We start from the raw sequence: 18,533 nt of genomic DNA, 5'->3' as shown, positions 1-18,533 counted from the left end.
CCTTAATAATTTAATTAAGTTGCAGTTGCAGTTACACTTTCATGAATGAATAACGTGATAGGACGATTTAAACCTAAACTTCTTATCTTCTGATAGATCATGGCTCCTGAGAGAAAACAGGCCATCGATGGGCCAACTCTCAATAGAGGTAGACAGAAGGTCACAGTCGATAGTGCTGCCCAAATGCCTGAGGTTGAACCGTAAAGACCTCAAGGAGATGGTAGAGTTTCGCTTATCTGATTGATTTTTAGATGTACAACCCACCTTCCATCAACTGCACAAAGGTTGACCAAAGTGGCTGGAGAGGCATGGCTAAAAGATGTGCCTAACAAAGTAACACGTGCACTGTGCTACCGGCACGGTGAAGTGCAAGGAGCCCTTTTGGTGGAATAACGTCTAGAAGTGCAAGGCTTTATGCATTCCCTACGACATAGTCTAATATTTACATCCAAGGCTTCATGTGTTCTAGGCGATACAATATGCATACCTATGTCCAAGGTTTCATGCATTCCTTGCGACATAACTCGAGTGCCTACATCTAGGGCTCACATGCATTCCCTGCAACGTAGTCTGTGTCCTAGGACTATATTGCACTACTCATCAAGAGGTCTTGAAGCACAATTAAAGGAAAATTCTTAACAAGTACGTCCTAATCCATATGAGTCATAATCATTTCTTTGCATGTATAAATATTTCATAAGTATCTGGTCAGTTAGATTTCTTACCAAGTGTCTTGAGAGGTAGTTTCGTACTTTTCCTCCTAATCTCTATAAAATCTTGCAAATTTACCCTTAATGTCATAAATGAGTTTGATATAAATTTTTGTAGTCTTTTAAGTTTTTTTACCGTCGGGAAACATATTAAAATTTTTATAAGGGTATTTTAGTCATTTACCATCTTGATTTAAAATTTAATAAATAAATAATAAAACCATAAAATCATAAAATTAAATAGGTGGGAATTAATTTTTGTTTTCAATATATTAGAAGAGCTGCACTCGAGTACGGGCAATCCCATGATGGCTTTCCGAATCCTTCTTCTTCGTCTGTGCGAACTGCATCGCTCATAGATGCCATTTCCCCTCTCATTCAGCAGAGTCCAAGAAGCGAGCGAAAATGGACGAAGCTAAGGCAATGGCTGCCCAACACCAACAACAGCTGCTCTTGCAACAGCACAAACAGCAACAGCAACAGCAACAGCAACAGCAACAGCAGCAACAAACTCAGCAGCACCAGCAATTTCTTCTTCTTCAACAATTGCAGAAACAGCAGCAGGCTCAACAACAGGCCGCCGCTATCTCTCGCTTTCCTTCCAATATAGACGCGCATTTGCGCCCACCGGGTCTTCATCTCCGCCCTGGATCCATTAACCTCCACCAAAACCCTAACCCTAACCCTAACCCTAACCCTAATCCAACCACGTCTGTTCCTAATTTGCAGTCTAACCCTAGCCCCAGTCAACCACCGTCTCAACAATCGCAGCAGCAGCAACAACACCAGCACCAGCTGCAGCAGAGAGCAATGCGATCCGGGAACCAGGCGGAACTCCAGATGGCTTATCAGGACGCTTGGCGTGTTTGCCATCCTGACATTAAGCGCCCCTTTGGTTCCCTTGAAGATGCTTGTGAGAGGTTCGTCCTTTTCAAATGCTTGTTTTTGGTGCAGTTTTTTGTGTTAAGTTTCTAAATAATGTGTAATTATGTCTTAGAGCCTATTGCTAGCGACGGGTTTGCTGTTATTTGGAAGAACAAATTTTCACTGGCTAATTACTTGCAATTGACATTCTTTTAAATTATGTTCAGATCATTAGTTGTCTACTTCAGGGGGGTTTTATAAGTTTAGGGCCATGTAAATCTGGACTCTAGCGTATGCTTACTTAAAACTGGAGCTTAGTGAATATATATATATTGAGATTACTAGGCCACGCAGCATGAAGAATTGGCTCCCCGTGAATGTGATGCATCTTGTGCAGTAGATCTAGATTCTATGTTTGCAATTATGAATTGTGTTATGCAAATTCAAATTATTGCTTGGGTTGTTCTACTTTTGTATCTTGTTATCTTATGCGAAGTCGAGCATCTTGCAAATCATTTTTGTTAGAAAGAAGAAAATATATAGAAAGGCATACAATGGATAAATTATGCCTCGTCCTGTTCTTGCAAATCATTTTTGTATCTCGTCCTGTTATTTTGGTTCTTTTTGTAACAATGGATAAATTATGTCTTCTTTATGGAGTCTTGGACACAAATTATTTTTGTAATTATAGCCTGGCTCAAGTCCTCCAAAATTGGGAGGCTGGGCTACATTAGTTGTTGATTGGGAGGGGGGTTCCTCACCCTTTAACCCTTAGAATGTGTTCTGTTCTGTTTTGCGCTTAATACACCTTCAATGCAAGTTCTATACATTCTTATATCTATTCCAATTGACGGGAAGTCTTTTCCCTCTCACTTTCCTAATCTACTTAGGGCCTCAATATAGTCTTCTCTATATTAAATACCCTCGCAAACAAGTGTCTTATTAAGTTAAGATATCAAACTATGAACTTTTGAAGCCCACTCTTATATCATCCTGCATGCATAAATTACTTTTTTTAGTCTTAACTTATGAAGAAATGTTTTTGTGATACTTTAAGAAAGATTTTGATATGATATTTTAGGAAGTTCTACGGAAAACAATATGAGGTGGGTCTCAGGAGTGTACGACTCTCCTAAGCCGAAATGTAGGAAGACTTTTTGAGAAGATTTGACAAATTAAATGGCCTATGTGGCTCTTGCTGGGGATTTTGATATTTCATTTTGACGAGTTCTATGAGACTTTTTACTGATTTCATTGAGGTTAGTAGCTGTTTTGATTTCATTGAGGTTAGTAGCTGTTTTGACGTTCACTAGTGAACATGAGGCTTACCTTGTCCGAATGGTGCGTAGTAGCATTGGTAAGGTTTTTTTCTATCCAATTGATGGTTGGATGCTTATGTGAGTGTGAGACGAGTGTTGGGTCCTAGAGTTACTTCAGATCGTTGGTGGCTTCCTCTTAATTCAGGGTCTCAAACTTGGGGCCATTATCCTTTTAGATTTGAGAATATGTTGGTGCACCTCCCATCCTTCAAAACTTCCTTTTTGGCATGGTGTAATGTGGACGTAAGGTATCATTTCATTGCGAAATTTAGGGCTCTTAAACGGGGGTTGAAGTCTTGGAATTAAGAGGTCTTTGGGGGTTGTAGGATTAAGAAGCAGAATGGTTTTTGGTAGATTCAATGTTATCAACAGTCTTAATAAGAAGGCTAAAGGTGGCGTTGGATTTCCCCTTTTCCTTGGAAGAAATCTGAAAGGTGATCTTCGAGTGTGACGAGAACAAGTCTTCGAGTCGTGATAGTTTTTCTTTAGCCTTCTTATTAGGATAACTGGGAGGCCTTTAAGGAGGATCTTGAGTGGGTAAACTCGTTAGAAAGTTTTTTGAAAGGGATATCATGGACAGTTCTCTAAATGAAACCTTTGTTTGCCTCATTCCCAAAAAGGGAAGGACAAATAAGGTTAAGGGTTTCAGGCCCATCAGTCTTGTAACGAGTGTGTGTAAGATTATAGCAGTTTCGGTTAATAGAATTAATAAGGTCTTCCATCCGACAATTTTTTGGGCCCTTATCATTGGAAGGCAAATTCTTGATCAAGCTCATATTGCTAACGAGGCTACTGCATTGGAACTTTCTTGATAAGGTCCTCAAAAAGAAAGGTTTGGGTTACAAATGAAGAGCCTGGATTTGGAGTTGTATTAGAACGGTTAAGTACTCGATTCACATTAATGGAAGGCCTAGAGGTAGGATCAAAACTTTTAGAGGCCTTGGATCGGGTGATATGTTGTCTCCTTTCCTCTTCTTCTTGTTGTCAGTAGGATTGTTTCCGAAGGAGTAAAGGTAATATTACTTTGAGGTTGGGAGGATAAAGTATCTGTAACGCCCCTAATTTTCTTAACCTAATCAGTGACGTCACCCATGCATGCATAAATCATAAAGCGGAAATTCATAATGAATAGCTTTGGAAACAACAACAAGGTCTTACAAAAAAGTTCAAAAACCCGAATTAAACATATCCCAGAAAAAGAAATAATTCGTTAACTGAAAACAGAAAAACTAAATAAAACAAACATTCATCGATTTAACTTAAAAACCCAATTAAAACATATCCTGTCCAACAATGCCCTCTCATCAACTTCCATGGTATCCTCAGCTTCCACCGTCAACCGTGCATAGGTGCCTTGCCTTTGCCTGACAAATTTAGGTAGCACGTGGCTTGAGTATTTTATGAAATATTCAGTAAGTCACCCCACTGTTGGGGTTAGATATGCAAACACATGCAACATATGAGTGAGACTTATTTTTCATAAACTTTACATGGCCTTGGACTATTTCCTCTTCTAGGCAGGGATGGATGTATGGTACTTCTCCACACGGCCTACGTGCACATNGTTGGGGTTAGATATGCAAACACATGCAACATATGAGTGGGACTTATTTTTCATAAACTTTACATGGCCTTGGATTATTTCCTCTTCTGGGCAGGGATGGATGTATGGTACTTCTCCACACGGCCTACATGCACAAGGGCCCACCAGGCCGGCTCGTATACGTACCCCTGGGCCTGGCTTGGTCGGACACAATGTATTACACGTCACCGGACGTCACAAAACAGAAAAAGCCCGCATGATATCATGGCGAACATAGGTATCGAATTCTTACTTTCATGACATAAAGGGGAGCTATCCCGATGCAAATGATATACCGAATATAAAATATGTTTCATTTCCTTCATGCATTTCATAACATAGCTCAACAACGCATGGGTGACATCACTAATTAGGGGCGTTACAGTTGGTATCAGAGCCAGACACCGGGCGATGTGCCAACGAAGAGGCTGTTCCCCAAAGGGAGTAGACACAAGGTGGTGTGCCAGTAAGGACATTGGGCTCTAAAGGGGGTGGATTTGGTGGGGGTCCCACATCGATTGGAGAAAGGAACGAGTGCCAGTAAAGACACTAGGCCTCGAAGGGGGTGGATTTGGTGGGGGTCCCACATCGATTGGGAAAGGAACAAGTGCCAGCGAGGACGCTGGGCCATGAGGGGGGGTGGATTGTGATATCCCACATCGGTTGGAGAGGAGAACGAAAGTGTAGAAACCTCTCCCTAGCAGACGCGTTTTAAAAACCTTGAGGGGAAGCCCAAAGAGGACAGTTTCTGCTAGCGATGGACATGGGCCGTTACAGCATCTGCTAGCAGTGGGCCTGGGCCGTTATAGTATCTCTATTCACATCCAATTTGCCGATGATAATACTTTTTTATTCAAGAAAGGAGGAGCTATTCTTCATTTTGATCCACATTTTAGTATTCTTTCAGACCATGTCGAGGCTTAAGATCAATANAATTTGAGTGTTTTTCTGTGAAACTTTAGCATTGGTTTTATTTATTTATTTATTTATTTTTCAAATGCTCCAAAGAAAGACTCTTTTCAAGTCTTCTCCTCCTTCTCTTGCATCTTTAGTTTCTTCGGAATCATCTTCCAATTGGAGTTGCCGACAAGTGCCTGAGGAAAGAGAGATTGCAGTAAATATTTGAGAAAAGGATGAGGGGTAGGTCAAGAAGGTAGAGTTGGTTACCTGAAGATGGCTCTCGGGAAAGGGCAGAACGGGTTCTCGGTGAGGAAACAACAGCTCGAGAAGAACTGCTTGTAGGCGGGCCTGGCTGAGGGGCGAAGAGGAGCAATTCANTAGAGGTAAATTTTTAGGGTTTGAACTGTGATCTTAAGAAGGTGGGTGGATGGGCTGCTCTTATGAGTTGTGAGATTGGGTCTTTCCTTCATCTCTACTTTGTCACTTTTTAGAGCCCATTGTTTCATATGTAAGAGTCTACAGACGCTTATGCGATACTTTTGTGGCAAGGGGTAGATGAGGGGAGAGATGCACATTGTGTGCGCTGGGATTTTGTGGGGAAGACTGAACATTGGGGGGTTTAGAATTAGGGAATTTAAGGACTCATAACCAATTGGCTAAATGGCGTTGTTGGTTCCTATAATACCCTTTAGGGTAGGATGATAGCGAGCAAGTACAGTCCTCATCCTTCTAAGTAGGTATCAAATGAGGTCAAAGACACTTGTAGAAATCTTCGATTTGTCCTCCATGCAACTCCCAACTTTTGATTACTTGCTTTATTGTTTCGTGCGTAATGAGAAGGAAATATATTTTTGGGAGGATAAATGGGTTGGGGGATAGACTCCTCTTCTTTACATTTTTCCGTTTATATCATTTGTCCTCCATGCAACACTCTGTTATTGATATCTTAGATCCTTTCGGGAGCTCACCCTCTTTTTTGTTTGGTTTTTGTTGTCCATTCTCTTATAGGGAAATAGTGAATATCATGGTTCTCTTATCTTTGATTGAGGAGTTCGAGCTTAGATCAAGAAGGGATATTCATTGCTAGAGCCCTACCCTGGGGGCTTTTCCTATAACTCATTCTTTCCTTGCTTTTTGAACCTTCTCCCTAAGTGAGTTTGTTTTTTCTTCTTTTGTGGTCGGTGAAAATTCCATAGAATGTTAAATTCTTCATTGCAAGTTTTTGAAGGAAGAGTTAACACTCTTGATCGACTTTCAAAAAAGTTTTCTTTGTTATGGTTGTTCTGTTGCATTCTTTGTCAGAGGTGGAGTTGGAGGAAGATCTGGATCATATATTTTGGAGCTATGAACTTGCTTGGTTTGTTTGGAGTTCTTTTTTTTTGTAGTGAGATGCTTAAATTGGAAATGTCATTTTGTTTTTTAAGCCTGTGAACTTATTATTATTATTTTTATTGTTTGTTTACATCTCTAAGGAGCAAAGAAAGTAGTATTCTCCATAATAGTGTCAAAATTTGAGTGTTTTTCTGTGAAACTTTAGCATTGGTTTTATTTTATTTTTTTCAAATGCTCCAAAGAAAGACTCTTTTCAAAGTCTTCTCCTCCTTCTCTTGCATCTTTAGTTTCTTCGGAATCATCTTCCAATTGGAGTTGCCGACAAGTGCCTGAGGAAAGAGAGATTGCAGTAAATATTTGAGAAAAGGATGAGGGGTAGGTCAAGAAGGTAGAGTTGGTTACCTGAAGATGGCTCTCGGGAAAGGGCAGAACGGGTTCTCGGTGAGGAAACAACAGCTCGAGAAGAACTGCTTGTAGGCGGGCCTGGCTGAGGGGCGAAGAGGAGCAATTCAGCTCAGATAGTCATCCATGGATCAAACTTTCCCAAACCTCCACCAAAACCTAAAGGCGGGAGTGGAAGAAGGGCCAGTATGAAGGAGCTCTGATGTTATTTGGTCTGTTTCCGAATGGTCTTTGTTCCCGTGAGAATGTAAGAAAGGAAAGTGTGATTTTCGTTGGGAAGGCAGTAAACCAACCAAAGGATCCAAAGGATACAATCTCAGCATGCTCCAAAATTTGGCAGCCAAGGGGCAATTTTTGATTAAGTGTACATCTTTGTTCAGCATCCCTGTAACAAAGAGAACAATTTGGAGAGAGATAGAGCCAAGGGAGTCTCCTTTGAAGGCGATTGTGAGTGTTGATGCATGAATGGCTGAGCTCCCACATTGAATTATAGGTCTTTTTTTTCCTTCCTTCACTTTCTATCATTTCCCGTTCTTCGTCTTCTGTTTGTGGAGTTACGAATTTGCACTATTATTTATTAATGTGGATCATAATTGTGCAAGAAAGAAAAGAATCACAAAGGCACGAACAGAATTTTTAGACAACGATTCTCAATATATTCGGATGACATCTCACATTTCCTAGGGAGGTAAATGATTTTTTGGATATGGCCTTAATGTACACCCTTTCAAGAATACAAAAGCCCTATTATGGAAAAATCTCATCATGGCTTTCGTTTGGAAACTGTGGAAAGAAAGAAACTAGAGAATATTGGTAGAAAAGACACAGACCTGCATAAAACTTTTCGACAATGTTGTTTACCAAGTTATATCTTGATGTAAAGTGTCTAAATTTTTTTACTTCCTATAGTTTTACCTTCCTCATTGTAAATTGGGAAGGTCTTTTGTAAACACCAATGGACGTCCGCAATTTATTATTATTATTGTTTTGTGGGGGATGGGGTGAAATTAGAAACCGACCACTTTTTATTGTCACTATTATTATTACTGATATAGAGGATTCTTCCGTGTATAATTTGTTGAGGATGGTTGGGAGGGAGTCCCACGTTGGCTAATTTAGTGAAAGATCATGAGTTTATAAGTGAGGCCTTTTGGGGTAGCCCAAAACAAAGCACGAGAGCTTAAGCTCCAAGTGGACAATATCATATCATTGTAGATATCCGTGATTCCTAACATAATTAACATATCATGTAACTATCTGTAACACACAATTTCTCGATGGGTTCTATATAGGCTAGGTCGATCCTTTGCGAATTTAAATAGTTCCATATGGTCTTTTCTTATTCCTTCTGTTGGTTATTTTGTATGTGTGAAAGATCACAGANGGGAAGGTCTTTTGTAAACACCAATGGACGTCCGCAATTTATTATTATTATTGTTTTGTGGGGGATGGGGTGAAATTAGAAACCGACCACTTTTTATTGTCACTATTATTATTACTGATATAGAGGATTCTTCCGTGTATAATTTGTTGAGGATGGTTGGGAGGGAGTCCCACGTTGGCTAATTTAGTGAAAGATCATGAGTTTATAAGTGAGGCCTTTTGGGGTAGCCCAAAACAAAGCACGAGAGCTTAAGCTCCAAGTGGACAATATCATATCATTGTAGATATCCGTGATTCCTAACATAATTAACATATCATGTAACTATCTGTAACACACAATTTCTCGATGGGTTCTATATAGGCTAGGTCGATCCTTTGCGAATTTAAATAGTTCCATATGGTCTTTTCTTATTCCTTCTGTTACTTGGTTATTTTGTATGTGTGAAAGATCACAGGATAACTCGAAGTGTCAGGGTTCATAGTATCTGTTCTTCCATAATCTTATAACAATTTAATGATTCATTGATGCATTATGCAAAAAAATTGTACAGGCTTCTGCCATACCATGTGGTGGCTGACTATGAGGCAGAAGAAGATGATAGAATCCTCGACTCGGATCCAACGGGCCAAATGTTGTCACGGTCACAGCAGTGGGACCATAACATCTCGGCCAAAATTTCCGAGTTCATTGGCACTTTTGAGAAGCAGGTATTGGCCTTCAACATCATAACTCGAAAAAGAGCATTGGGGGAGTTCCGTTCAGAAGAAAGATTGATGTTTGAACAAGCCCTTATGCAAGAAGAGAAACGGAAACTTCTTGAACTAAAAGCTGAGATTGAGTTGAGAGGGAAGGCGAGTAAAGAGGCTCAGGACGCCAAGACTCGGATGGCAGCTATGATGCAGACTGACCAAACACGGGGCGAAACACAGGCTAACGAAATGATGGTTCGTGCTCCTATGAGAACAGGTGCACATGTTGGATCCCAAAGCAGCGATGTTCCAGTTGGCCATGGTGTCGGGGAGCAGGAGCAAGTTCATCCAAGCGAAATGATCAATGGATGGGGAAACAACACCACACAGGGAGATGAGAAGGAAGCATCAGAGGACCTATTGAACGATGAGGAGGCCGAGAATGGCGATACGGGCATGCATGATAGCTGGCGTGAAGTCGGAGAATTTGATCTGAACACGAGATGAAATGTTCGTGGAACAGCTTAATAATGGATTAAGTTAAAGTGAAGTAGGTTTGGATGAAGAAAAATGATGAAGAGAAGTGCCTGCATATTTGAGGAACAATATTTGAAAGCCAAATTGGCGGTTGAACTCGAGGACGTCGGGTTCGTGGATGTTTTAGTAGGAAGTACTTATGTTGTAGTTGTGTATTGGTTGATAAAATTAGTACAAATTTCCAGAAAAAGAACATGCTTGGCTTGACTGAAAAGCAGTGTGATGTGTAGATTTGAGAAGGAAGAAGAAATTGAGGAGAAAGCTTCCTAAGACCTCAACTTGATGGGCGAAATGCAGTATGAATCACATGAGTACTCACAATTGTAATTTATTACGTTGTTTTCTTTAACAACAAATATTTGAAACTAAAACAATTATATGAATGTCTGTATTTTATGCATATGCCTTTTTTTTAAATACCATTTGGCGGCAACCTTAAACCTTAATGATGTTAGAAAAAGCATCCATTCTGATTTGTCATTTAAATAATAGTTGGATAGATCATGTGTTGAACTTTTTGAAGAAAAAACACATTTTCCANTTTTTTTTTTTTTTTTTTTTTTTAGTTTTAAAATCCAACGGTAAAGATGGTAAAGATTATGATGTACTAAAAGTTCAGTTATCATGGGGTACTAAATGTTCCAACTGAACTTATTATGATCTAATGGTGTTCTAAATGTTCCAACTGAACTTGTTATGATCTAATGGTGTTCTAAATGTTCCAACTGAACTTGTTATGATCTAAGAGTATGATCTAAGAGTAAGATGCAACAAGTGTTTATTTTTCATCTGCAAAAGTATTTTTCATCTACAAAAGTGGATAGATCCAGTTCAATCTTTATTTTATGTGTTATAAGCTAACTCGATTGATTCATCTACAAAAGTGGATAGACCTAGTTCAATCTTTATTTTATGTGTTATAAGCCAACTCGATTGAGGAGGTTGAAGCGGAGGATGGGATTGCTATAAATAACATATTGATAATTTCTTTGAAAATTTTATTTATTATTTTAATTTCATAATTTTAGGCCAAATGGTGAGAAGTTAATTGTCAAAATGGTATAACTTCTTTTTTAGTGGACATTTGAAAGGTAGTGGAAAGTAACCTATCAATCATGGTCATAACTCGTAGTGAACATTTGAAAGATAACTTGCGGTAGGCATTTGAAAGATAATGGGTAACTCGCCGTGGGCATTTGAAAGATAGTGGGAATAACTTGCTAATCATGGTCCGTATCACTAACTTCTTTCACTGGGTTGTGAGTTTCTTTTGTCTATCACTAACTTCTTTAAGTGGGTTGTGTGAATTTCTTTTGTGGAGATATCATTTTTGTCATTCTAAATTGAATTTCTTTTGTGGAGATATCATTTTTGTCATTCTAAATTTCAAGCAATTTTGTAATAGATTGCATCTGAATCGTTCAACCAAACTTGATTAAAGTTCGATTGTAGAGTGACTCAATTTAGAACAAGATTTCAAATTTTGCTTCTATATCTTTGATCTCAAAAAATAATCCAAAAAATAATTAAACCAACTCCCAACAGTTAGTTAGTAACAAACTTTGGGAGCACTTTTCAAAATGAGATTAAACCAATCAATTAAATAAAATCTGCAAAGAGCAGGTGGCCAACTAGGCATGCCAATCACCTTCCTGTCTTTACAGTTTGCCAAGAAAAAAAGACAATGCATCAAAACAACCTATACTAACTAATAACCAACCAAAAACTTAGAGAACTTAAAAATGAGAAGAGAGATATTGAGATCATAACTTGAAAATGAGGAAAGCAAAGAATACACACAAAAATCTGGAATGATCCTACAAAATGTTGGGAAGTTGAGAGTCTAATCTCTGTTGCAATTCCTTGATCTTCAAAGAAAGCTCTGTCTTCTGCTCCTTGTAGCTTTGCAATAGATATTCTTTTCCTTCTATCACTTCCTTCAAGTCCCCTACCTCCTTTTTGAACATCTCAATTCTCTCCTCCTCTCTTACTTTCTCAGCTACCTCAAAGTTGCAATTACCATCCATATAACCATTTGCATGACCATTCCTCGTCTCGCTCGACCAACTTCTTACTGTTGACGGCGACTTATCGTTGGGGCCTGCCTGACCCAAACAGTGATCTGCAATTGCTTTTCTGAGCCTCTGAATCTCTTTTTCTGAATCAAACAAGTCTTGGTTTGCAGTATCAATTTGTGACTGTAAATGAGAGGAGTGGGCTACCTGAGCGTTGAGAGAATTTTGCAAGTGAACGATTTGATCTTGCATTTCTAGTAGCATATCATCTCTCCTTTTCAATTGGTGTCTTAGCTTATGAATCACTTCACGTTTGCTGAAGATATCGGAACCGGACTCCGAGACACAAGGTGAATCTGAGCAGTTCGAATGATGGAATTGCTTTGCAGGCAACTCGAGCCGATCAGGAGAAGCTGCCCAGATAACACCATTCTCCTTGTTGAATTCAGAAGCTGGAACCATTACCAAAGGAAGAGCGGTCTCAGATGCAACCACCATTTGATCTGCAGGTGGGCACTTCACATCCGTCGTACATTGAGTCCCTGCAGTCAGCACCATCATTAGAACATTGATAAAAGAATAAACAAGATCGAGTAAAATAGACCCAAAAACTACCAAATTTATTCAACCAACAGCTTAAAGATCACAAACGGAACCAGCCAAAAACAGAATCTTCATTTATGGAACCTTAGTCATCAAGGCAATCATTAGATAGAATATCATTGTGGAGATATATGGGTGGTTTCATGGTTCATAACAATTCTCTGTTCAGCCGTGCACTGTAAAATGAAGAGAGGAGGGCTGCCACTTTTAAACTTCCTACTTCCTGTTTCAATAACGATGGGTTGCTGGCTTCGTAAAAAAATTTAGATACTGATTACTCTCATTTCCTTGGATACATTAATACAATCCATACCTACTAGAAAATCAAGAAGCAAAATTTCCACTTGATAAATGAGTTTCTTCTAACCGAATATCATCTAATCGTATCATCAGAACTTTTCATGCTACAAGTTCTTCTACCTCCCCTGATTTCACATGGGACCACCTTATAACATTTAATCTTACCGCACACACCAATCTCCTATACAATAACCATTGAAACAATTTCTCCCACACAGATCTTATTTCTCTATGGTCGCCTGGTCCCCAACACTCTTTTCCATGCTGATAGTATAATTTTAGTATGTGCATTGGTTTTAGAAGATCCCATGCCATAAACTGAATTGAGTAACAAATTCCTACCGAATGAAGGGAAAATAAGAGGAACAAGAAAGAAGAAACGGAGAATCCCCGGAACAAAGGAAGCAACGACTCTATCCAAACCCAAAAACAACCTTCAACCACCACTGACAGCTGTGTCTTCCTATTTCTTTGAAAAGGAAGGAGGTGTGGAGAATAAAAAGCGGAAGTTGTGTGGAACGTTGAAAAGGGGAAGTATTCAAAGAAAAAATGAAGCAAGATGAAATGGCAACACCAAGAACAGCGAATATGGTAAGAACAAAGAAATCCAAGCTGGACTGGTCACCATTTGTGCCGGCAAGGAAGGACCAGTGGCATCTTAATGTAGCTATCTCAGCAAGATGTCCAGATGAAGAAAATGAGGTTGCATTAGTAAATAGAAACTTGGGACGAAGCAAGGAACCACGACAATGGTTAGCATTGTAGTGCTGTCCATAACAACCTTCCCCCAATCCAAAGAGAGGCTATGGCAAGAAGAAAACCCCCTTTCGGATGACTCATGGAGAAGAACCCTCTTCTCTCCTGCATCCTATCCGAAGTTATATGGTGCACTTTTTGAAAAAGTGGTGTAGATTTCAAATCTGAATTTTGGAAACACCTGAAACCTGTTGTCAAAATAAAGCACTTTTAAGTCATCAAACCAGATTCTGTTTTTAAAAAACTGTGCCCACCAAGGACCTAAATTTATTTTATCTTCCAATCTGAAAAAACATGATCTAGATCACCTACCAGATTGGCCCGAACTTATCTAACAGAAAACAACTAATTTTATGCACTAAAGTATTAAACTCCCACGGAATAATTCTGCCTCAAACTCCATTTTCATAAAAGAAGAAAACCACGTAAAAAGAAATGACAATGTAAACTTTTGATACTGTTTTTTTCCCAAACAAGAAACAGAACCTTTAGATAATGTTGAAAACGTTATTGGAATCAAGAGAAATAAAAATATTCTATGTGCAAAACTAGAAAGAAGTATTCGGTGTTCCATTTAGATCCTCCTAGCCCCCACAAATTTCTCCTTTCCAAAGTTAAATTGACAAAAAAAGGGAGATATCGAGATCATGTTAACAGCAGAAGATCAAACATATTAGAAGCATCATACTACATGAGAAGGTAAAACAGAAAAATGCAAACACAAACAGAAGAATGTAAACAGCTTAGCAGGCTAACTGAACACCGCATTTGCAAAGTTAACAAACTATCTTTTTCCCCTTAAAGATGAAAGATTACAAAAACCAACCTGGCATACAGTTGAAGCAACATTCATCATCTCGTGTATATGAATATAAATTTGAGCAAAGACATCCAGCAACCTTTCTTCTGTCAGAAGACTTCACATTTCCTGAGCAGTAAAAAACTCAAAAGTTAATAAGTTTCAACCAGGAATTTTCCTTCAATCTTTCATAAATAACAAGACCTGTCAAAGAACTGCCACTATCCTTCAGCTGCCTCGGCTCAAATGCTTGTTTCAGCTTGTAACCTAGGCGAATTGATAGAGTGCTCAATAGTACACCACCAGCAATTAGAACCCAATGTGGGCCCTCGTTGGAAGAAATTCTGGACTTCTGATCTCTAGGACCTCTACTTGTTCTGGGTGTCATTTTAGGATCTAGAAGTGTGGAAGATGTTCCTAACTCATTCAAGCTCTACAATGAGATACATAAGAAAAATATTAAAAAATAATTTGATTTCCATCAGGGTTGATCACAGAAAATGCACAAGAAAAACATGAATTTTGTTGCTTAGTAAACATAATAATAATAATAACAAAATAAAAACCACGATTTTGAATTCTATTCACATTCATACACGAAGGGTAATATTCTATGAATTCAAAGAAAGGATAAGAAGACAGTATATCTAATTATAACGAAAAGGTAGAATATTGAGATTGGCGGAAATATAAAGATTAATAAATGTTGATGGAAATGTAGATGTTGACATGAAGAGAAATATCACCAGGTCGAAGAAGTGTTTGAATTAATTCAAGAAACTTCAATAGTATCTAAAATTTAATCTTACTTCATCCTTCTTAGAAGAAACTTCCCCTGATCTCTATAATATTTCTAAGAAGAAGGAAGCTACGGTGGCTGATTGCTGGAATAGGGACAACAATAATTGGGACCTTGGTCTTAGAGGGGCATCATCTTGGATAGAGTTCGATAGCTGGTCGGGATTGGTATTAAAAGTCAATACTGTGAGGTTGGGAGATGGGATGGATAGGGCTGTTTTTGCCCTAGACTCATCTGCAATTTTCTCCTCTAAATGAGGAAAATCTTAATCACCTCTCCCCCTCATAGTTTGTATGTGCTTCAAGAATGAGGAAAATCTTAATCACCTCTTCCTCCACTCCTTGGCAACAAGGAACCGGAATTTTCTAGTAAATGAATCTGGTCTTCCTACTTGCTTGTCGTTCTTCGAGCTGGATTGAATTAATGAGGTGCTTGAAGAGTGGAACATAAAAGGTAAAGCTAGAATCTGTTGAAGAGGTGCCTCTCGAGCCTTGCTGTGGGAATTATGGAAAGAAAGAAATATAAGAACTTTTGAAGATGAGTCTAATACTTCTGATAGTTTCTGTAATTACAACTTCTTCTTTATGGTGCATTGAATTCTTTTGCAACTATAGCCTAACTTCAATTGTTCTTGGGGAGGGGGCCCTTTCATTCCCTACATGTAGGCTGTTTTTGTTTAATATTAAGCATCTAATTTCTTAAAAAGAAAAACGAACTAAAATGAACTACAACTCTTCATTTTTAAGATTTATATCGATATACATGAGCAATATATGCAAACCTAGAAACATTACTATGAAATTTAGTAACTATCCTCAAAGGAAGCCCATTTCTTGATCACTTGATCGTTTCCTTCGAACAACTCCTTCCGCATTGGACATTTCTTATTTTCCTACGTAGCCAATTTGTATTCTTTCATTTGTCTTGATTTTTCTTTAATAAGAAACAATTTCATTGACGTATGAAATCACAAAGGTTTGGGGGAAAAGAAGCCCCAATCCAAAAGAGTTACCATAAAATTCTCTAATCAGAAAAAAAATGTAGCAAAACTATGAGAATGGAAATGAGGTGACAAATTTCATTTGTCTTAGTGAAGGCTTGATTTTTCATCAAATAATAATAATGATAACCATAATAATTGTACAACGATCTAATGAATTTTTGTTGGTTCTAGTCCAGAGAAATATAGACAACCCTGCAGGAGTATAAACAACATTAAACATCAATATATGAATAGAACAAATACAGAAACGCTCAACTGGTTTGCTATTACTTAAAAGAAAGAGGCGTAAAAATCAAAACTAAAATAACTTTATAAAATAGAGACAGTTTATACGTGCTTGAGATAGGGATGGAGATGAGAAATGAAATAAAAAAAAACTTCGGAATACAGAAAGATTGAAAGAGTGATGGAGAAAGAGTGTAAAAATAGATAGAAAGGCTCTCTACGGATGAAGAAATTGAGGTTCCCTATTACCTTCTCTTACCTTACCCTCTTCAAAACAAGTAGATAAATGGTTTTGGCCCCATTGTTTCATCCAGCATATTCTCAGTCAAACCTCTTTAAAGAGACTTCAGGGAGAAGCCAACACAGAAATTCTCAGCATTTTAGAAACATTTCCACCGCTAGAGTTAATAACCAAAAAAAATGGTCAAGTTTTTCTCATGGGAGACGAGCGACAAGAGCATCAATATGCATGATTTGACTCAAGGACAGTTGTCATAAGTTTTCCTTTTGCCAACTGCTGCAAGTCTTTTCCACTTCCTGCTTTCAAGTGGCATATTGCATGAGAACTTTCAAGTTTCAACAAGAAGGGAAGTCTAAGTATGCTTTACCCTTATGCTTTTATTTTCTGTTGTCATTGCCAAGAGAGTACTGACAGGCAGTTTGAGATTTTACTAGGGGCTGGAATGATGATAGAGTGAAGGAAAGTTCCATTTTCCACATGGGTACCCTCTCAGTGGGACAGGGATCATGTCTCATTTAAAGTTCTGACAATAGACAAAGAACTCAATTGCTTGCTAAATCTAAGAAAAACCACCCATTTGTGAATTAAAGATAAACAAACAGATGGGAGCGGATACACAGTACCCAAGGCCAGAAAAAAGAATAAATAAAAACTCTAATACTATAGCACAACACCATTCCCACGGCATGGCCACAGATATACTCCAAGACTTAAACAACTAGAACTACGCAACATCATTAGCTCATCCAACCAGAATTCTCAGTCACTATCTAGAAACATTGGTTAGGCACATAAAATAATTCATGAAGATTGTATGATAAAACATCCACAATGAAGCAAGAGATGTTTTCAAGTATGACAAACATGCTAATTTCAGGGTATGATGTAGCAATCTCTTCACGAAAATAGCATTGGATACCTGTACCTTCTAAACCACTCGTATGTTCTTCAGGTATGATTTTATTTCACGCATATAACGACTGCGCGAATCTATAATGTGCACAAATGATGTTATTTGGAAGTCATTCATATTAGCATCATCAAAGGTGACATTCGATCAGATTCCATGTTAGCTAGAATCAAAGTTCGTGATGCATTCAGACACGTCTGTTTTTTTTATAGATTTTCACCGTTATCAGTAAGCAGTATAAACACCAGATGTCACAGTTCGCATTGATCAGCACATCACGTTTCCGTCAGATACACAGAGATCTAATTATAGGAACAGTTCAGTATTTTAAGCGATAAAAGCTAGATTCAAGGTGTTCCACAAGAACATCGAAAATTCAATCGTTTAACACCGGAACAGTCCCCAAAAACTCCATACGCCAAATGAAATCATCAGAAAACGAAGGAAATGTGCTCCAGACTAATCAAAATCAAAACGCGACACATTTTGTAGAAAAGAAACATCAAACCAAAGAATAAACTCATACAATCGAAAAACGGAAAATAGAAAAGAACAGGCAGAAACAAGAAAAATCGAAAGAAAAGAATCAGAGAGAGAAATATAGGGAGAAAGAAACCTGAGTGATTCAATCAATGGATGCTTAAGATTACTGATTCAGAATGTCCATCTCCGACGAAGTCCATCAGTGGTAAACCATGGAACCAGAAACCCAGACAGAGAGAAGAGAGGAAGGAGCTAAGAGCTGTTAGTGAATTCCCCAATTTATTACAGAACACAAAAATAAAAATTATTATTTAAAAATAATAATATATTTTATGTAAAGATCCACGTCAGCCATTCCGCATTCTCTCTCCAGCGCTTCCCCCAATCCTTCTTCGCGAATTTTCCGATCCTTCTTTTGGTCAAATTTATCTATTTTTTTAATTAAAAAAAAAAACTTAAAATTACTTAATTTTCTAAAAATAATTGCAAATATTTTAATTTTTAGTACCACAAATCATTTTTTTTTTGTTAATAGAATGAATATATTTTAAATTTTATCTTAAAATATATATATATATATATATGTGGGGACATACTATAAAATTGGAACGATACAGAGAAGATTAGCATGGTCCTGTGCACGGATGACACGCACAAATTGAGAAATGGTATCAGGGCCA

The 18,533-nt window shown here is 38.1% G+C and overlaps 2 protein-coding genes and 1 pseudogene across 3 annotated transcripts; 2 read left to right on the top strand and 1 right to left on the bottom strand.

Annotated features, from left to right (window-relative positions):
• Window positions 1–997: 997 nt before the first annotated feature.
• On the top strand, window positions 998–10,134 carry LOC111811951 (PH domain-containing protein DDB_G0275795-like). Its single transcript, XM_023699027.1, has 2 exons — window positions 998–1,630; window positions 9,044–10,134. Exons 1-2 carry the CDS (start codon window positions 1,116–1,118, stop codon window positions 9,687–9,689), a joined length of 1,161 nt encoding a protein of 386 aa, XP_023554795.1. The 5' UTR covers window positions 998–1,115; the 3' UTR covers window positions 9,690–10,134.
• A 1,157-nt stretch (window positions 10,135–11,291) lies between these two features.
• On the bottom strand, window positions 11,292–18,130 carry LOC111776295. 2 transcript variants are annotated; one of them, XM_023655716.1, is made up of 4 exons: window positions 17,987–18,130; window positions 14,397–14,625; window positions 14,220–14,321; window positions 11,292–12,276 (listed from the first exon to the last, which is right to left on the bottom strand). In XM_023655716.1, the coding sequence occupies exons 2-4, from the start codon at window positions 14,578–14,580 to the stop codon at window positions 11,537–11,539; spliced, it is 1,026 nt and encodes a 341-aa protein (XP_023511484.1). In that variant the 5' UTR covers window positions 14,581–14,625; window positions 17,987–18,130; the 3' UTR covers window positions 11,292–11,536. The 2 variants fall into 2 exon arrangements, with proteins under 2 accessions (XP_023511484.1, XP_023511485.1); XM_023655717.1 differs by having other exon boundaries at window positions 14,397–14,609.
• A 307-nt stretch (window positions 18,131–18,437) lies between these two features.
• Window positions 18,438–18,533, top strand: LOC111776527 (annotated as a pseudogene).

This window comes from Cucurbita pepo, chromosome LG15 (assembly GCF_002806865.2).
Source record: "Cucurbita pepo subsp. pepo cultivar mu-cu-16 chromosome LG15, ASM280686v2, whole genome shotgun sequence".
In the NCBI taxonomy this organism is placed as follows: domain Eukaryota; kingdom Viridiplantae; phylum Streptophyta; class Magnoliopsida; order Cucurbitales; family Cucurbitaceae; genus Cucurbita; species Cucurbita pepo.
This window is presented reverse-complemented; position numbering and strand designations above follow the sequence as displayed.